This window comes from Tachysurus fulvidraco, chromosome 10, assembly GCF_022655615.1.
Source record: "Tachysurus fulvidraco isolate hzauxx_2018 chromosome 10, HZAU_PFXX_2.0, whole genome shotgun sequence".
Taxonomy (NCBI): domain Eukaryota; kingdom Metazoa; phylum Chordata; class Actinopteri; order Siluriformes; family Bagridae; genus Tachysurus; species Tachysurus fulvidraco.
In genome coordinates, this window is record NC_062527.1 from 9,791,117 (window position 1) to 9,807,212 (window position 16,096).

The following is a 16,096-nucleotide window of genomic DNA, read 5'->3' on the forward strand; positions in this document are numbered from 1 at the left end:
AATTAATAAAAATCACGCTACAATTTAGAGGTTACACTTGTTTTAAACAATATGTTTCCTACCAGATGATAAGGCTGTTTTTTTCTGAACTGACAGACTGCAGTACACTGTGAACAATCACAAAAATAAATTTAAATCAAACTAAGAAGACAGCTGCAGATATGTATTAATATGATAACAATGGTCCCGTCTGAACACCAAGGCTTTAGGTGTTTAGATTAATTAAGCTACATTTGCTTGCATTTGAAAGTAAGCACTTAAGCAGATTTGCTACTGCAGTTTCTGAAAAACACTGACTCGTGTACATATTTCCAAGGCCTCTTCAAACTCTTGGGCTTGAAAGAGGAATTAAAAGATCTTAGCAGGAAATTTTTATTGCTGACTCATTCTGTCAGACTATTTTTAAACTTTCCTTCTTCTGAAACATTAGTGCAACTGAAACACTTCATCACCCTCAAATTTTAACTACATTAAGAGCATTGGCCCAAGTAAAATAAATGCTACTTATGTGACGTAACTGGGTACAGAATACATAGATATTGACATGGACTCACCCAAGCACAGACAGACACACAACACACACACACACACAGTCTATTTGATAATTGTATTTTCCTTTAAAGAGCTACTAGTAATAGATATCACAGGTTATGAAGTGTGTAAACCAAAAATACTTTGGGCTTTTAACAAACAGCAATAAGAATAGGCAGTATTTTGTTAATATACATAGCAGCAAAAATGACAACATGAAAAATTAATAATTCATTATACATACAATAAAAGCATGCATTAGTTGCTTTCCTATACATTCATATACAGATATTTTAAACCCTTCATCAGACGTCAATCCTGAACATGCAACCCCTTTGCAAGTCAAACACTGTGGTTGTTTTTTTTTTAAGATGAATTAATTAACCAGAGTCATGTAAATAATCCCACCATGCATGACCAAAGTCCAGCACAGTTAATGATTTCTCTGCTTTGACTAAACCTGATTAAACCAGTTCCTTGACTGACAAGTTCAATTAGCAATCAGCAAGCTCTGTTGGACTGCCAAAGGAGACAGGACAACAGCTGGGACCACTGGACTTAAATTTGTGCTATAAATCTCATGTCTCCTGTTTGACTGGCTGCAGCTTCACAGACTCATGGACAGACAGTACACGTGTAGTACTTTTACCCATCATGCTCTTCAGCTTTCATGTTCTATATTTGAGTCTCCACAATTTGAGGAGTGCAGGATCTCTGTCAGTGCTATACATAGTTATGTGCCTGTAAGACAATCCAAGAGACATTTTCCAATATATGTTCTATTTTCACCTCCATTTAAATCAGCTCCATTTAAAGGTGCCCTTTAATTACATACAATTAGCTAGTCATACTATACATTTTTTTTTTTTTTTTAGAGATAATCATCTGCCCATTTACAATGTGTAATGGCAGTACAACACTGATGTTATGCTTATAAAAGCTTTATAAAATGTGAACAAAGGCTCTATAAAAGGAATAATTCAAGCTTTGATATTATAAGAAAAGACAGTCAAACTTAAAGATGTGCCGTGATTATCACAAAAAGAAACAATAAGATATTTCTGAAACAAGATACTTCAAACTCCAAGTATCCTTCTTGCCAACTCGCCCGGTGATCTGTCTGAACAGGAGTCTCCCGGTTCATTAAGAACGTGAGTGCACACCTCTTGAAAGAGGCTTATATGACCTTCCATACCAGCTGATTCTGCAGCTAGAGAGAGATCAAGTCCATAGTTGCATTCGACTCGCTGGAGTCTGTTATAGGAGTGTGCACCTGAATAAGCTGTGCTTCTTGGAACGCTTCTCTGTGATCTTAATTGGTACCCCTCCTTCAGAATTGCTGCCATCATTCTAAAAATAAAGAAATGAAGAGAAGGGATCTCTCAACAAGAATCACAATAATAAGCAAGTAAGTTAATGTAGTTTTATTCATGTAATATTCTGTAGATCATGGCATGGCTCACCATTTTCCTGTTGAGTCTGGCCATAATGTCTCTTGCTAGGGTGAAAAAGGCATCTTCCACATTTATGCTAGTTTTTGCGCTGGTTTCTAAAAACTTGATTCCATAATCTATTGCCAACTAGAAGACAACATAAAGGACAACACGTTGAACATTTTAAAAACAGATATATTTCAAAAAAAGATCATACAAATAAAAGACCTAATTTTGATTCTGTGATTAATTGTACGGAAAAGAACTGTTACTATATAGATCAATTATATATACTATTATATTCATCAAAATGTCAATCCATTGACAATTTCTCACGTGAATCCTTGTCATTTTACATGCACATAATGGGGGCTATTTTTTTTTACTAAGGGAGGAGTTAAAAGATTGCTGAACTTTAATCCCCATTATTAAGAGTTTTGTCTCTGGTTGACAAATGTAGGGAGTTTTATTGCCACATTCCAGCTGTGATGGTTTAGTTTCACTTTCCATTTTTACTTAATGTTGAATTTGCTAATAATTTGCACAATTGCAAAAAAGGAAGTTGCTTTTTACACAGAATAAATGGATGCAGTTTATTGTCTGTGCTATAAGCTGATATGTTGGCCAAAAAAAACCCACCATGATACAGACAAAAGGAATACTGGGAGTAGATTATAGAATAGAGTTAACCAGTAATCAGAGCACTGATATTGGTATAATATCAAAAATAATAAATTGGGATATTTGAAAATATGTACCTTCTCTCCTCTCTCCTTAGAGACCTGTCTCTTGTCGTTCATATCACATTTATTTCCAAGGATCATCCGCTCTACATCTGACGATGCATGCTAGAGAGAGCATAGCACTAATAATTCAAATCTTTGATCGTGATAATATTATAAGACAGTAACATTTACTGTTCGTAATAACTGTACAATCAATATATTTGTGCAATTTAAACACAAACTTACCATGAATAGATTTAGTGACAGAATACATTTTTTTTAAAATGTGCCGAGTTGTATAATTTGTATATATCGTGTTGCTACCTTGCTGTAAGTCATATTGGCTCAAAAACTCACCTCCTCAATGTTGCGAATCCAGTTCTTGATGTTTTCAAAGGACTTTTCACTAGTGATATCATACACTAACATAATGCCCTGGGAGAGAAAGAAAAAGAGAAAGAGAGAGAAAGAGAAAGAGCAATAGAACAGATTTATATTTACCACATTTAAAAGATTTTAAAATGTGATGGGAATGAGGATGGGCTCACCATGGCTCCTCTGTAGTATGCAGTAGTGATGGTCCTAAACCTCTCCTGTCCTGCGGTGTCCCTATAACCAGAACATAGTACATATATATTAAATCACATCACCATCGGTCAGACATAATGTAGAAGTCATCATTAACTCCCCTTCTCATGCATGACCTGAATTCTCTCATTTGGTTTCAAGAGAGGCCCACCCTTCCCAACCCCACCATTTCCAATCTACACATCCTGTAAACAGAGCAGGCACACTTCTCACTGCACTATTGTGTGCATATCCTTCACATTAGTCACTAAATGTCTGGGCCAAAATTATGACCCCAACAGGAAGACCAGCCTGTTTCCTGACATCATTTCTCTTGCACTTAGAAATCTTTTGGTTTCTGACACCATTATGAAATGCTGGCTGACGATTAGCTATCATACAATCACTCTGATTAACCAATCAACTGTTAATTTTGTTGAATGACTGTAGTTTTACAATATAATTTACCTGTAGTGTAAATTGACAGCTGCATTTTTTGTCTTATTAAAAAAAGTTGGGCTGGTGAGGGGAAGACTGTCTTTAGCTGTTCTAATGTAAGTGATTTGGTTAGTAACTAAATGTAGACCCATAAATAGTAGGGACAAAATACTAACTACATGGTCATTTGAATAAAAAGATTGCATGCAGGATTTCCTGTTACAAAATGACCAGTCATATATCTATTTCTTACATAACTGAATGACGAAGTTTTTAATCCCATCTTATACAATACTTAGTTTTTATTTAATTACAGTTATATTTAATGTTGTGGAATATATGCGAGACAGGTTAGTTCCTTTCCTCACCTACATTATAACAATCTTTTCCTTAGATGCCTCGCTTTATTCCCTTGATGTTAATAGGACAAAAGATGCAGCTTATCAAGAAAGCAAAGTCCTCTGTGATAAAGATGCTCCTGTGTTAGCTGTACCACTGACTGCTACAAAGTGCTGATACTGGAGATTCCTATTGCTTCAACAGGCTCATAGTAAAAATGGTTCACCTATCACCTTAGAGATGTGGAATATGTACTGGTTTGAAAAGTCAGATGAAAATGGGGTATCTAAAATACAATGCTGCATTAAATCCTAAGCAGTAATTCTCCATAACTCACATTCAGCAAAGTGGGAAACTGACACTAACATGTTTAAAAAATAAATAAATAAAAAAAAAACAAGGATGTTATTATTTGGCAAGATCACAGATTATCTACCAATCACTAGAGAGTTTGGTTCTTTTTATCACCGAATGTGGTCAACAACTGCTTTCGTTCTGTTAAATTGGTCATTTGACTGGCGTTGCAAAAGGCCAGCTTCTCTAACTCACTAGAGTTTTACAAAATTATTTTAGTACTTTCACAGACATGAAGCTGTAGAGAGTTTTCATATATTAACGTTATTTTGCTCATGAAAGCTCATGGTTTGTCTATTGTTTTACTGTCAAAAATCAACATATGGAAGTGTGCATCAACTTTTATTCTAGTAGTCATCTTAGTGTAAAAGTGATGTCAGAAGAGGAGCGAGTTAAGCTTACTGTGCATAAAAGACAGCAATGACTACAATATATTCACTTGGATTGGGTAAAACTGGGACTGATTTTCAAACTTAAGTGTAACAAAATGTCAAGATCCGGTTAAAAGTAAAATAAATCCCACACACACAAACAAAATCAGCTGATAAAACTTGAATTTTGAAAGCCTTAGTGCTTACCATATCTGGAGTTTGATTTTCTTTCCATTTAACTCTACTGTCCTGATTTTAAAGTCAATTCCTGAAATGAGAATAAAAGAAACAATTAGACTGCACATTAATCACTAAATGGAATCTCCTCTGATCAACATATAATACATTCTGTGTGTGCAACTATGTTTGCTTTTACAGTCACACTAAAATATGTATGTGTGACCTTAACAAGAATAAATGCAAAAAATATGAAGATAAGCAAACAAACTATCTAATGGATTCTTAAGGAAGCTTCAGGGAATGTCTTATCTACAGGATGAATATCACCACCAATGCAATGTTGCTCAGAGCAACTGAAGAGCAGCTCTATTTTCCACTTCCTGTCTACTTTTTTCTAGTTGAACAAACAAAATCAGACAAATATACAATATGCAAAACATAAATGCAGATAGTCTCTGTATATGAAACAGCCTACAATTTCAGTGTGGTAATAAAGCTGCTTTCCATAAATAATTTAGTCAGAACACAACAGCATTTCCAAGCATTTACTATAACCAGGTGGAAGCATTTACTATAACACTTTTTAATGACTCATTCGAGGAGTGGGAAAGTCCAGAATGTTCCGATACAAGTCCATGATCAAATCAGAATTTCCAACTATGAAATTTTTTTAACAAACAGTTCATACAAACTTTCTGTAGAAGAGAAGGTGGCTACATGGCCCTGTTTTAAACCACAGTTTCCGGAAAACATCAGACATGAAACCCCAACTCTGTCTAAATCCCTTACAGCTCTCTGCTAAACTGAGCTTCATCACAGGTGACAGACTTATTATAGCCCTCTGAACAAGTCACTTATATAACTGACAGGAAAGTTAAATATAAGAAAGCTAAGTTTATTTAATCTTATTTACTCATTTACATTTTTTACTCATTGATTGATTTTATTATTAGTTTAAAATAACAAATTCAATTGCTAAGTCAGTTAACATTGCCACAGCCAAGTGATTGTTATTTTATAGCATGAACAAACAGACTGTTAAAAAAATGAGAAGTTGATTGAGAACAAAACTCTGACAAAAGAGACTCCCAGAGGAAGTAACTTGCTAGGTAATGTCCTTTTAATGGAAAACAGTGAGCATGCAGATGAATGCATGCTGAAAAAAACTTTCTGTTTTTTAATAATAATTTCAGACAAATATACTACACATTTACTACATTTGGGTTTTAAATAACCTGAACAAGATAAGCAAAGTATAAGCAGGTGAACCAGAGGAAGCGCTGGTGGATATCTCCTGTGCTCTGGAGGGAGTTAGCAGGGAAGCCTGCAATATGGCCAACGCTGGGGTCAGCCACCTCCTGGCACATGGAAGTAGCTGCCCATCACGCCTCTGCCTACTGCATTGTCTGTACAATGAAGGCGTGAACAAGCTGAATGTCACAAGGCCCAGAGGTGGCTTTAAACAGTGTGGTCTGTGTTCAAGGACAGGCCTGATTCTGTGGGACAGAAGGCCTTTCCCAGCACAACAGGTCTTGGAATGACCAGTGCATTAACATGAAATGTTGAAATGTGCAGTCTATTGTTGTTAACTATGACCTATGAGCATAATGTGGTACTGTGCTTACATTCTTATGACAATAAAAATATTTAATCTTAAACAAGGCTCAACAGCAATAATGAAAGGTTTACAATAAAGGGTACAATACAATTACAATACAATCTGGGGCATACGAAGAAGTATCAGACATTTGTATACATGTCAACAATCCAAGATACACAACGAGCATGTAATGAGATTTTTAGAAACCAAAAAAAAATGTTTGATTCAGGAAAATCCTGGGTAAGCAGTTTATCTTGGACCAGAGAAAGGCAGATAATATTGATGCGACTTAATCAGATGGAAACCTACAGGCAGTACTGATCTAGGTTCAATGCAAATTAAGTCTTTAAACCCTATAGATCACACAGTACCAATCATATATTAAACCTGATTATCCTAACTGATACATTATATATATGTGCTAAATATTATATACATATATAGTATTTTAGGTTTGTTGCCCTGTTTAGACACAATGCTACAGATGCATTGAAATCTTGGTATCATGGTGAAATGCTGGTACTTGATTCCCAGTAATTGTTTCAACAGTCTGTGGACCTCAGACTGAATTACAACAATGAGGCTGGCAGGTAAATAACATAAGCAGCATCTTGTTAGTAGTTTACAAAAAATGCGACATAACTGCTGCCAAAAGCACAAATCGGTGCCCATTTAAGGAGGTTTCATCGTTTGCACATGTGCATTGTTTGGATCCTTACAAAGTATTTCCATAGTTTACATTCCCTGCTCAAGATGTTTCAGAAGATGTCTCAGAATTCTGAGGCCCCTTGAACATACAATAATAATCCAGCTTCCTGTTTCCCCTCGTTATCCATAACGGTTTTTATCATACGGTCAAATGATCCGTAGATAATATTAAACGTTATGATAAAACAAATCGTGTCCGTATGTTTTGGTGTAAGAGAGAAACGCCCTAAGTGAGAAGCTAAACGAGCCCCATGGTGAACCTCCTCCCACCCGTTAAGACCCGGCGAACTGACCGATTGTGGAGATGAAGGTGGTGTTGAACGCGTCCTCGCTGAAGCGGAACAGAAGACACGTCTTTCCAACTCCGCTGTCTCCTATGAGCAAGAGCTTGAAGAGGTAATCGTAAGTTTTAGCCATTTGCTACGCCAGAGATCCTATCGTGAACGTCTGATCACAGTGTGTGTCTTGGCCATACCACTGACACTAGTTCATACAGGGCAGGATGAGAGGGCGGGGCTTCCTCTTCTGACGTCAATGAGACGGAGAGTCGACTCTGATTCTGACAACACATGAATCGATTCTTCTGAACCATTTCATAAGGTTACTAGAATGTACAATTTAATTATAATTTTTCGCAGACACAATTTCCTGAAACCGAACCTAGAATTCTAAAAAGAAAAACGCAGTCTCTTGTTATTATATTAGAATTAAAAGGGACTAAAGGTTTAGATAATATTGTTTAACTACAGTCCCACTATATGGTGAACATTCCTGTAATGTTCTTTTAAAGTCTTATAAAGCCAAGGTTAAAGATTATATAAAAATGATATTGTATATTTCTACAAAGAATGTTTTCCTGGCAACCAAATGGAAATTAAAATCATTCTCAAAATCTTGTAAAACAAATGTGCCATGTCAATTAAGAGGGCCTATTAATATGTCTACTACTGTTATTGTTAATGAACATCCCAACAAGCCAGAATGCAGATGTACTGAAATATCAGCATGGCTGTGATTTAGCTGTAGCCACGAAATCCCAGTTACAACTCTGTGATATGGAGTCATTGACATATGGTCACATAGTTAGTCACAATATGGCTAAATATTCATTTTCTATCTGGGAAAATGGTCCTAAAAGTTGGATAAGGAAAGGCATATTACCCTGAAAACACACACACTGACTGGCTGACTAACATTAAATACATTTTTTCTGATATGCAAAACCAAAAGCTTTTTATAGCCTAAATGTTAACCAGCGTATGATAACGTCTTTCAGGAAGGGAATACTGGTAAGTGCATTTAAATAAGCAACTTTTTATTCAACTTTAATGTGTCAAAAATATTTATAAGCAACTATATTCAATTTTATGTTTTTATCTTTGCTATGAAGGCTGATTTTTTTTTCACGTATAATTGTGTGTGTGTGTGTGTGTGTGTGTGTGTGTGTTTGTGTGTATACTGAGGTTGCCAGTTATTAGGAAAATCACCGATATCATTTGGTGAGATGCTGCTAATGTCAATGATCTATAAATATAGATCAGTATTAGGAAGCCTTGACAACTGCTCATTTCTTCTTGATTCTGTAAAGATATTGACAAGGATAATCATTTTGCCTCATAATCCAGAAGATAATTTTCATTGAAGTTCTGGGGTTGTGAGGTTGATTCCAACCAGCACCAGATTGCACAGAGTTTGAACGCCCTTCCCATAGTTTAAAGATTTCCTACCAGACCTACATAAAAATGTGTTGTAGGCTGATTGCCACCTGGAATTGTGGAAATGGGTGTTTAAGTGTGTGTGACTGCTGCATGTGATGGGTTGGCACCATGTCCATGGTGTCCCGATCCATGTGCTCAAAGATCTCTGAAATAGGCCTCCGGTTCCATGTGACCTGTGTAGGTTAAGCGGCAGAGAAACTGTATGGACAAGCCACTTCACAGGAGGTCAGAGATGCATTTTATTCAGACTAATTTAAACGAGTCCTTCTCTAAGCGCAAATGGTAAATAAAACACCTTCTTAAACCATTACACCATTATATGTATAGCAAACGTTGGTACATTTTTGGCACTGAGAAAGTCATTCAAGTTCACGATTCTTTGATGGAAGGCTAATAATAAGCATGTTCAAGTGTGTTATCTAACAAAGAAAAATGTATACTTGTTGATATGGTGATTTTTAAGGAGATGCTTATTTACTTTTTTTAATGTACTTTTAAAGAATGACTCTTCTGGATCAGGCCGGAAAGACTTCCACAGTGACAGTCTTCATGACATATTTTCATATGACATATCATATTTTCCCGTATGAGCACATCCTGTACTTTTTATTGCTTACTTATCATACTGTACTGAGACCAATAGAATAATATGCAAAGTCATTGGATAGCAATTGACTTTATGTAGTCATCGTGGCATGCCTAGACATGTCCTCTCACTAAATACAATAGAAAGTCTGGCTTGCGGGGATTTATGAAAAGTGTTTGGCAACCATTTGGCTGCTTCACTTAGAAATCAAACACCGATCTGTGTACGTCGGAGAAAACGCTTCCTCCAGAAAATGCCTGTAAGTATCCACGTTTTTTTTGTTTTACGTAAACATATGATATTGACAGCTTCATCATCAACAACGTATTGCTGTATTTGATTATATTAAACGACGACCAGTTTAATGCATTGGTGTGTATGAAACTTTTGCCCTGGTTTCACATGGCGTCTTTAAAGAAGAGCTTTGTGGGCCTGTTGCTCTTCTTTTCCACATTCCCCATGCTGATAGCCTCTTAATATGCTTATTTTATTATATATATGTGTATATATATGAAACAGTGAAGTACATTTTAACATTAAGGCATCTTTCCTACCAATCCTACTTTATACTTTGTGTGTAAAATATAAACTTCGAAATGATGTATTTTTTTAATTATTTATTTAATTAAAATCCTGATTTAATATTTGTAGTTTATCAAGACAGTTGTTGCGTTAATGCTATTTGGATAAATATTTCTGTTTTTCATTTTGTTTTGCTTATATTTTCATTTAACCCTTCCAATTCCGTCTGTTTTTCAGATGTGACGTAATAAGAAGGTGAAAAGTTTTATAAAGCTGTGACGTAATTAAGTTTTGTAAAGCTTGTCTTGTGACGTTTCACTTTAGCTTACACTTTCACTTGTACTTATTTTAAACCTGTGATATTGAATATCTGTGGATAATTTTGAACGAGATTATATTGTTTACCACTATGATTGGTCTGGTGTGTGTAACAGCTGGCTAAAGACTTACTAAATCCGACTCTGGACTTTGAGAGAAGGCAACATAAGAAGAAGAGACTGGTCCAGAGTCCAAACTCTTACTTTATGGATGTGAAATGCCCAGGTATGTTGCCCTCTAGACACACCTTCATTATGCATGGAATTGTATCTAAAATAATTTTTTATGCATTAAACATACTTGCTAAACAAGAATTTGATATGGCAATATGGTGAAGGAACATTTAATTAGGCGTTTACATTGTGCTGTGATGGTACAAGACAAAGCAAATTAACAAATACCAGTGCTAAAGTAGAACTGGATGAGTCCTAACACTACAGCTAGTCAATGCTATGGTACTGCGGTAATAAAGTTATTAACCCTTATATTCTATTGTGATTTCCTCAAATCAAGGTCAAGTTTATAAAATGTCATGAAATACTGAACTGAGCAAACAGTGGTTATTTACTGTTAAAAAGTTTTGACTTCTCAAAGAATATTAGGGTAATGTATGTGTGCTAAAGTTCTTATCTGTCTGCAGGTTGCTATAAAATCACAACAGTGTTCAGCCATGCTCAGACAGTAGTGTTGTGTGTTGGCTGTTCCACAGTGCTCTGCCAGCCCACAGGAGGAAAGGCTAGGCTAACCGAGGGTGAGTATTTCAGTTACACACTAAAGTCAGTCATTAAAACTATTGTATTAAATACATACATAAAATTATTAGGCTACTTGGATAAGTCTGATGCTGTATTGCCACACGAATTATGCTATAGTGATTTAGCTCAAATCAATCATTTACTTTTTTCATTTCAACAGGTTGTTCTTTCAGAAGAAAGCACTGACGAGAATAATTAAATTGGATCTTTTGAATAAAAAGTACATTATCTTTTCATTGATTGCAATGAGTGAAATTTCACTGCAGTGATAATTATGTGGAAGATTATTTCTACTGTATCATGTTTCTGAATAAAGTCTGAGCAGTGCATCTTTTAGTCCTTTTATTTAATCCTAACTGGCAACTGAACTTAAAACTTGCAGCCATTAGCTGCTTCTGATTTTCTAGCTTTATGATTGCTCGCTGCAACTGGCTTTTCAAAATACAGAATTTTAAGAAACCTACTTTATACATTATACTTCTTTATATACCCCACAAAGCTGTTAATCTATGACAATTGGTCAGAAGGTGCTGTCTCCAACATGAATCACAGGTTTTATGTTACTGGACACCATTCGAATACATCATTTAATAGTAACAGGTAATTTACATGGTCCTGTATGATTAGTTAAACTATCCTACCCTTTTAATACACTACACTGGACAATTAAGGAAAATATAAACACCATTTGTAAATGCTAATCATGCTAATTGTTTATGAATGCTACAAAAATTCTCGGCCCAGTTTATCTTTTAAAAGCTAGCAAAGGATTAACAGACCAAAAAAAAAGGCACAATTAAAGTGTTTTATTTCAGAAAACACATTTTTCATTGATAGATACACAGGTGAAATGTGAGGGGTGTTACCTTCATAGAAAGCATACAGATACCCTTCTTTAGAAGAAAAACAAATTACATCAACAGATAAATGAGACATATTCAAACAGTGAAGGCACAACTGTGAGCAGTTGTGTGACAAATAAAGCAACATACTAAAGTCAGGTCCTGTCCTTTCCACCTACTTTCTTTAACAGGATGCAATAGAAGGGAAATTTCTGGGTTCAAGCCAATCAAATTACATCTTGTTCACAGACAGGAAAAAAGTTAGCAATTCTGGTGTCAAATTTACACAGAAAAGCTGCAACATAAAATGCAGGAGAAGTTTCACTGAGTCTGACACTGTACTCCATGGCTTCTGGAACCCTCATCTTCTTCATATGCTTCTCTACTGTACTTACTCCTCTGGGATTCATAATCTACTTCAGAAAGGTCCACCTCTTCCATATCATCAATCAGCATCACCTCATCTCGCTTAGGAAGCAGTGCCTCCAGCTGGGGAAACATGTTCTCTGGAAGCCAGTATTTCTCTGGGAACTCAACCTGGAGTGAAAAGCACAACATTACGCAAAAAAAAACAACCCACCATTCCTGGTCTCAGCAAAAAAAGATTAAAATGTTGACCCCTGCAAGAAAAGCTGAAATTACATACTTACAATGATTAAAACTCACCTCAAACTGAATAATGAGCAGTCCTTTGTCATATGGATCTCTGTACACAGGCATGCCCTCATTCTGAATACACTTTAACTCATTATGTTTTATTACTTTACCTTTAAAGAAGAGAAATTGTGTTGTTAAATTTATTATACCATCACATACAAGTTATCATATTTAGCCTTGAAATATAAGTGGTGTATACCAGGAGGTGAGCTGATGACAAGTGTTCTGTTGTCTAGTGTCTGTATAGTCTTCTTGAACCCACAGAGAGCCTCAACTAGCTTTAACTGCATCTTCATATGTAGGTTGTCTTCCCTCCTCTGAAATATAGGGTGGTCTTTTTGGTCGAGGACGATAATGACATCACCGGGTTCCAAACCTGGTTCCTGATCACCCTCTCCATGGAATGTGATTTTTTGCCCATCTTTCATACCTGAGGTATTTATATATAAAAAAGAAAGAATGAAAGAAAGGAAAAAAATTACAGTTTTACTGGTTCAACAAGCATCCAAAGGAAACTGAAGTCTAAGATCACAGAATTTAAGGAATCCCAAGACTATAAATTAAGTCTATCTCCAACATTTATCATGGTAACAAATACCTTTGTCAATGTGGACCTCAAGAATCTTCTTTTTGCGCTCCACTTTGTGCCCATTGCAATTCTTGCATCTGTCCTTGGCACTGAACCTCTCACCTTGTCCCTGGCAATCTGAGCACATACTCTGTATCTGCTGAATCATTCCTGGTCCAATCTGTTGTACCTGAATTTGCACTCCTCTGCCTTTGCAATTTGAGCATTTCTCAAGAGCCCCTTTCTTTCCTCCGTAACCTTGGGAATACATAGTCATAAAGTTAACACCATGTTTGCTCATAATAGCAAAAATGCCAATCTTGTTCTGCATTTAATCACCTAAAAACTAACACCAGGTAGCACATACTACTGTACTAGATAACATTAACAAATAAAATACCTCACTATCACAGACTATCTAAATGAGGAATACTATTTTATGTATTAGTCTGCCAGTTTTTGTTATGGCTACTGCATTTAGCTTGAGGTGCTCAGACAGTTGTTGAACATCAGTTCACAATTGATATGCAGAGTTTGTCAGAGCTTACCATCACATTTCTCACAGATCACATTCTTCTGGAGACCAAGTTTCCTGGTTGAACCACTGTACATTTCTTCAAGTGTGACACCAAGTTGGTGGACCACATTTTTCCCTATTGTAATTACAAGAGGGTAAATTAGCTATGGAACATTCAAACAATTTAAACATTAACACTAATGTTACTTTGCATTAAGCTTATTAAAGACTACATACGGAATTTTGATGTTGGCTGATCATAATAGTAATGCCATAACAGTATAATAATTACTGAATATTTTAAAACATGCTCAGCAATAGTTGGGCTTTTTGATTCATTTACCATTAGCACAATTGTTTCCTAACCATTAGCTTTTTGAGCATAAGGCATTGTGGGAATAATTTACCTCTCCTTTCTCTCTGAGTTCTCCCTCCACCACCAAAGAACATGTTGAAGATGTCCATAGGAGAGGAGAAACCTCCACTACCCACACCACCTTCTTTGAGTGCTTGTTCACCTCCTTGGTCATACACATCTCGCTTTTTAGGATCTGACAGGACTTCATAGGCTTGTGAAATGAGCTTGAACTGTAAGGCAAATCAGTACAGGTATAGGCAATTAGAAAACTAAGGTCTGAGGTCCTCAAAGTAAACCTTCTGCAGCTAGCTTTCTTTGTTCGGTAAAACCAGACAGAGAGAAAGCCATGAGCCGGTAAACTATTTTTGTTAGCTGGTAGAAAGGAAAATTTATTTATTTCAGTTCTTAATTCAATATTGTATGAATATTCTGGAAGAAGAGACATATTTTGAAGACTTGGTAGCTGATTAGACTATTATTATCAAAGCCAGTAAACAACTCAAAACCTTTCAGTTATAAAAAAAATATATATATATAGGCTGGCTACAAACAGTTCAATAAAAACTACGTTGTTGTTATTTCAGTGCGTATATAGTAGCGTTGACAAGTACGTCAGGTTAGATTAGCATAGCTTGAGCGCTCCTGCTAGTTCCAGAAAGTTCTCCGTGTTTCTGTCGCCGTCAGCTGCTCCTCCAGGGTGTCACATGCTGATGAAAATAGATACAGACATTTGACCCAACAACTTACTTTTTCGCCTTCATTTGGATTTTTGTCCGGGTGGTATTTTAACGCCAGTTTTCGATATGCTTTCTTAATTTCATCCGCAGAGGCTTTCGGACTTACTCCGAGAATATCATAGTAGCCGGTCTCTCGCACCATTTCTGACAAACCTACAGCACAAGACCGAATGGAGCAGAGATTAACCGGCTTCAACGATCAACACAGAACTATGATCAACAGCAAGATATCGGTTTTCGAGCTAGCTACATTGATTGATTAGCAAACACTCAGCCGTATGTAGGAAAGATATATATGCTACTTGTTTACGGTTCAGCTGACTGTATCAGGTGAATTTTTTAACGATGATTAATGTTTCTGACACAGTCTGCTATGTACAAGTGATAATACTCTGTCGATAATGGTGTCATAATATTATAAGAATAACCTGCCATACTTACAATAACTGTTTCCTCGCTCAGTGTGTCACAGCCTGCCGGTTGGATGGAGTTGCTATGTCTGAATGAAGATGGCCGCTGCGCCTTTATATATATATATACGAGGAGCTGCAGAACTTTCTGGAGCTCTGAAGAACAGGAAATTTCTACAGCCCGCCTCTTAGTACAGAAACACACTGTTAGAGGGAGCTGGCGAGCATGAAAATCTGCTCCTGTTACAGTCATACGTTTAAGGAAGAAACCCTAAAACCCTAAAGTTTAGTTTATTTAACTGTCTCAGTGTCAAAGAATTATTCATTTTGTAAGAATTGTTTAGATGTTTTCAGCAGCCCCTTTGCCTGCCCTGTCCATGTTATTAGTAAATAAGTGAAGCATGAACAATGAACACTGAACACACACACACACACACACACACACACACACACACACACACACACACACACACACACACACACACACACACACACACACACATTCAAAAGAACCATTCTCAAAACTATTTATTTGTTTGTGTGTACATCGAGCAGGTTTAATTATTCAGAATTCAATTTCACAGGCATAAAAATAATAAAACAAGCCTGCATGGTAAATTGTGAAACTGTAATAGGAATGATAAATACAGCAACGTATACAGAACAATGCAACTTAATAAATAATCTGGAATATTTAGTGTTTTTTCAGTTATTTATTTTACATTTTCATGAAATCATATGTCTAGTATGAAATACAGAAGTATGGAAACAGAAGAGAGAGAAAAATAAATAAATATATAAGAAGAAGAAGAAAAATAAGAATAAAAATAAATAAATGAATATAGAGAATCAAGGTTTAAAA

The 16,096-nt window shown here is 36.0% G+C and overlaps 3 protein-coding genes across 5 annotated transcripts; 1 reads left to right on the forward strand and 2 right to left on the reverse strand.

The window, feature by feature from the left end:
• Positions 1-593: 593 nt before the first annotated feature.
• Positions 594-7,753, reverse strand: rab8b (RAB8B, member RAS oncogene family). The gene is made up of 7 exons (XM_027173394.2): positions 7,540-7,753; positions 4,966-5,026; positions 3,238-3,298; positions 3,047-3,124; positions 2,723-2,812; positions 1,995-2,111; positions 594-1,881 (listed from the first exon to the last, which is right to left on the reverse strand). Exons 1-7 carry the CDS (start codon positions 7,661-7,663, stop codon positions 1,789-1,791), a joined length of 624 nt encoding a protein of 207 aa, XP_027029195.1. The 5' UTR covers positions 7,664-7,753; the 3' UTR covers positions 594-1,788.
• A 1,352-nt stretch (positions 7,754-9,105) lies between these two features.
• Positions 9,106-11,474, forward strand: rps27l (ribosomal protein S27 like). Of its 2 annotated transcripts, XM_047819324.1 has the most exons (6): positions 9,106-9,246; positions 9,465-9,809; positions 10,310-10,327; positions 10,507-10,615; positions 11,031-11,141; positions 11,306-11,474. In XM_047819324.1, the coding sequence occupies exons 4-6, from the start codon at positions 10,597-10,599 to the stop codon at positions 11,329-11,331; spliced, it is 156 nt and encodes a 51-aa protein (XP_047675280.1). In that variant the 5' UTR covers positions 9,106-9,246; positions 9,465-9,809; positions 10,310-10,327; positions 10,507-10,596; the 3' UTR covers positions 11,332-11,474. The 2 variants fall into 2 exon arrangements, with proteins under 2 accessions (XP_047675280.1, XP_027029284.1); XM_027173483.2 differs by lacking the exon at positions 10,310-10,327 and having other exon boundaries at positions 9,112-9,246.
• Positions 11,475-11,936: 462 nt separating this feature from the next.
• On the reverse strand, positions 11,937-15,502 carry dnaja (DnaJ heat shock protein family (Hsp40) member A). 2 transcript variants are annotated; one of them, XM_027173482.2, is made up of 8 exons: positions 15,266-15,409; positions 14,835-14,977; positions 14,137-14,317; positions 13,761-13,865; positions 13,243-13,470; positions 12,844-13,074; positions 12,654-12,754; positions 11,937-12,524 (listed from the first exon to the last, which is right to left on the reverse strand). In XM_027173482.2, exons 2-8 carry the CDS (start codon positions 14,964-14,966, stop codon positions 12,309-12,311), a joined length of 1,194 nt encoding a protein of 397 aa, XP_027029283.1. In that variant the 5' UTR covers positions 14,967-14,977; positions 15,266-15,409; the 3' UTR covers positions 11,937-12,308. The 2 variants fall into 2 exon arrangements, with proteins under 2 accessions (XP_027029283.1, XP_047675277.1); XM_047819321.1 differs by lacking the exon at positions 14,835-14,977 and having other exon boundaries at positions 15,266-15,502.
• Positions 15,503-16,096: the final 594 nt, after the last annotated feature.

Bases quoted from the DNA above. Each gene is read 5' to 3' on its own strand.
- dnaja (XM_047819321.1), bottom strand. From the start codon at position 15,487: ATGACTGTAACAGGAGCAGATTTTCATGCTCGCCAGCTCCCTCTAACA. The intron at 13,866-14,136 runs GTAAATTATTCC...TAATTACAATAG, and splicing joins AACTCAGAGAGAAAGGAGAG to GGAAAAATGTGGTCCACCAA. The intron at 13,075-13,242 runs GTATTTGTTACC...TAAATACCTCAG, and splicing joins TGAGGTCCACATTGACAAAG to GTATGAAAGATGGGCAAAAA.
- rps27l (XM_027173483.2), top strand. The intron at 10,616-11,030 runs GTATGTTGCCCT...ATCTGTCTGCAG, and splicing joins TATGGATGTGAAATGCCCAG to GTTGCTATAAAATCACAACA. The intron at 11,142-11,305 runs GTGAGTATTTCA...TCATTTCAACAG, and splicing joins AAAGGCTAGGCTAACCGAGG to GTTGTTCTTTCAGAAGAAAG.
- rab8b (XM_027173394.2), bottom strand. From the start codon at position 7,663: ATGGCTAAAACTTACGATTACCTCTTCAAGCTCTTGCTCATAGGAGAC. The intron at 3,299-4,965 runs GTAAGCACTAAG...TTCTGGTTATAG, and splicing joins AAAATCAAACTCCAGATATG to GGACACCGCAGGACAGGAGA. The intron at 2,813-3,046 runs GTGAGTTTTTGA...TGCTCTCTCTAG, and splicing joins GGATTCGCAACATTGAGGAG to CATGCATCGTCAGATGTAGA.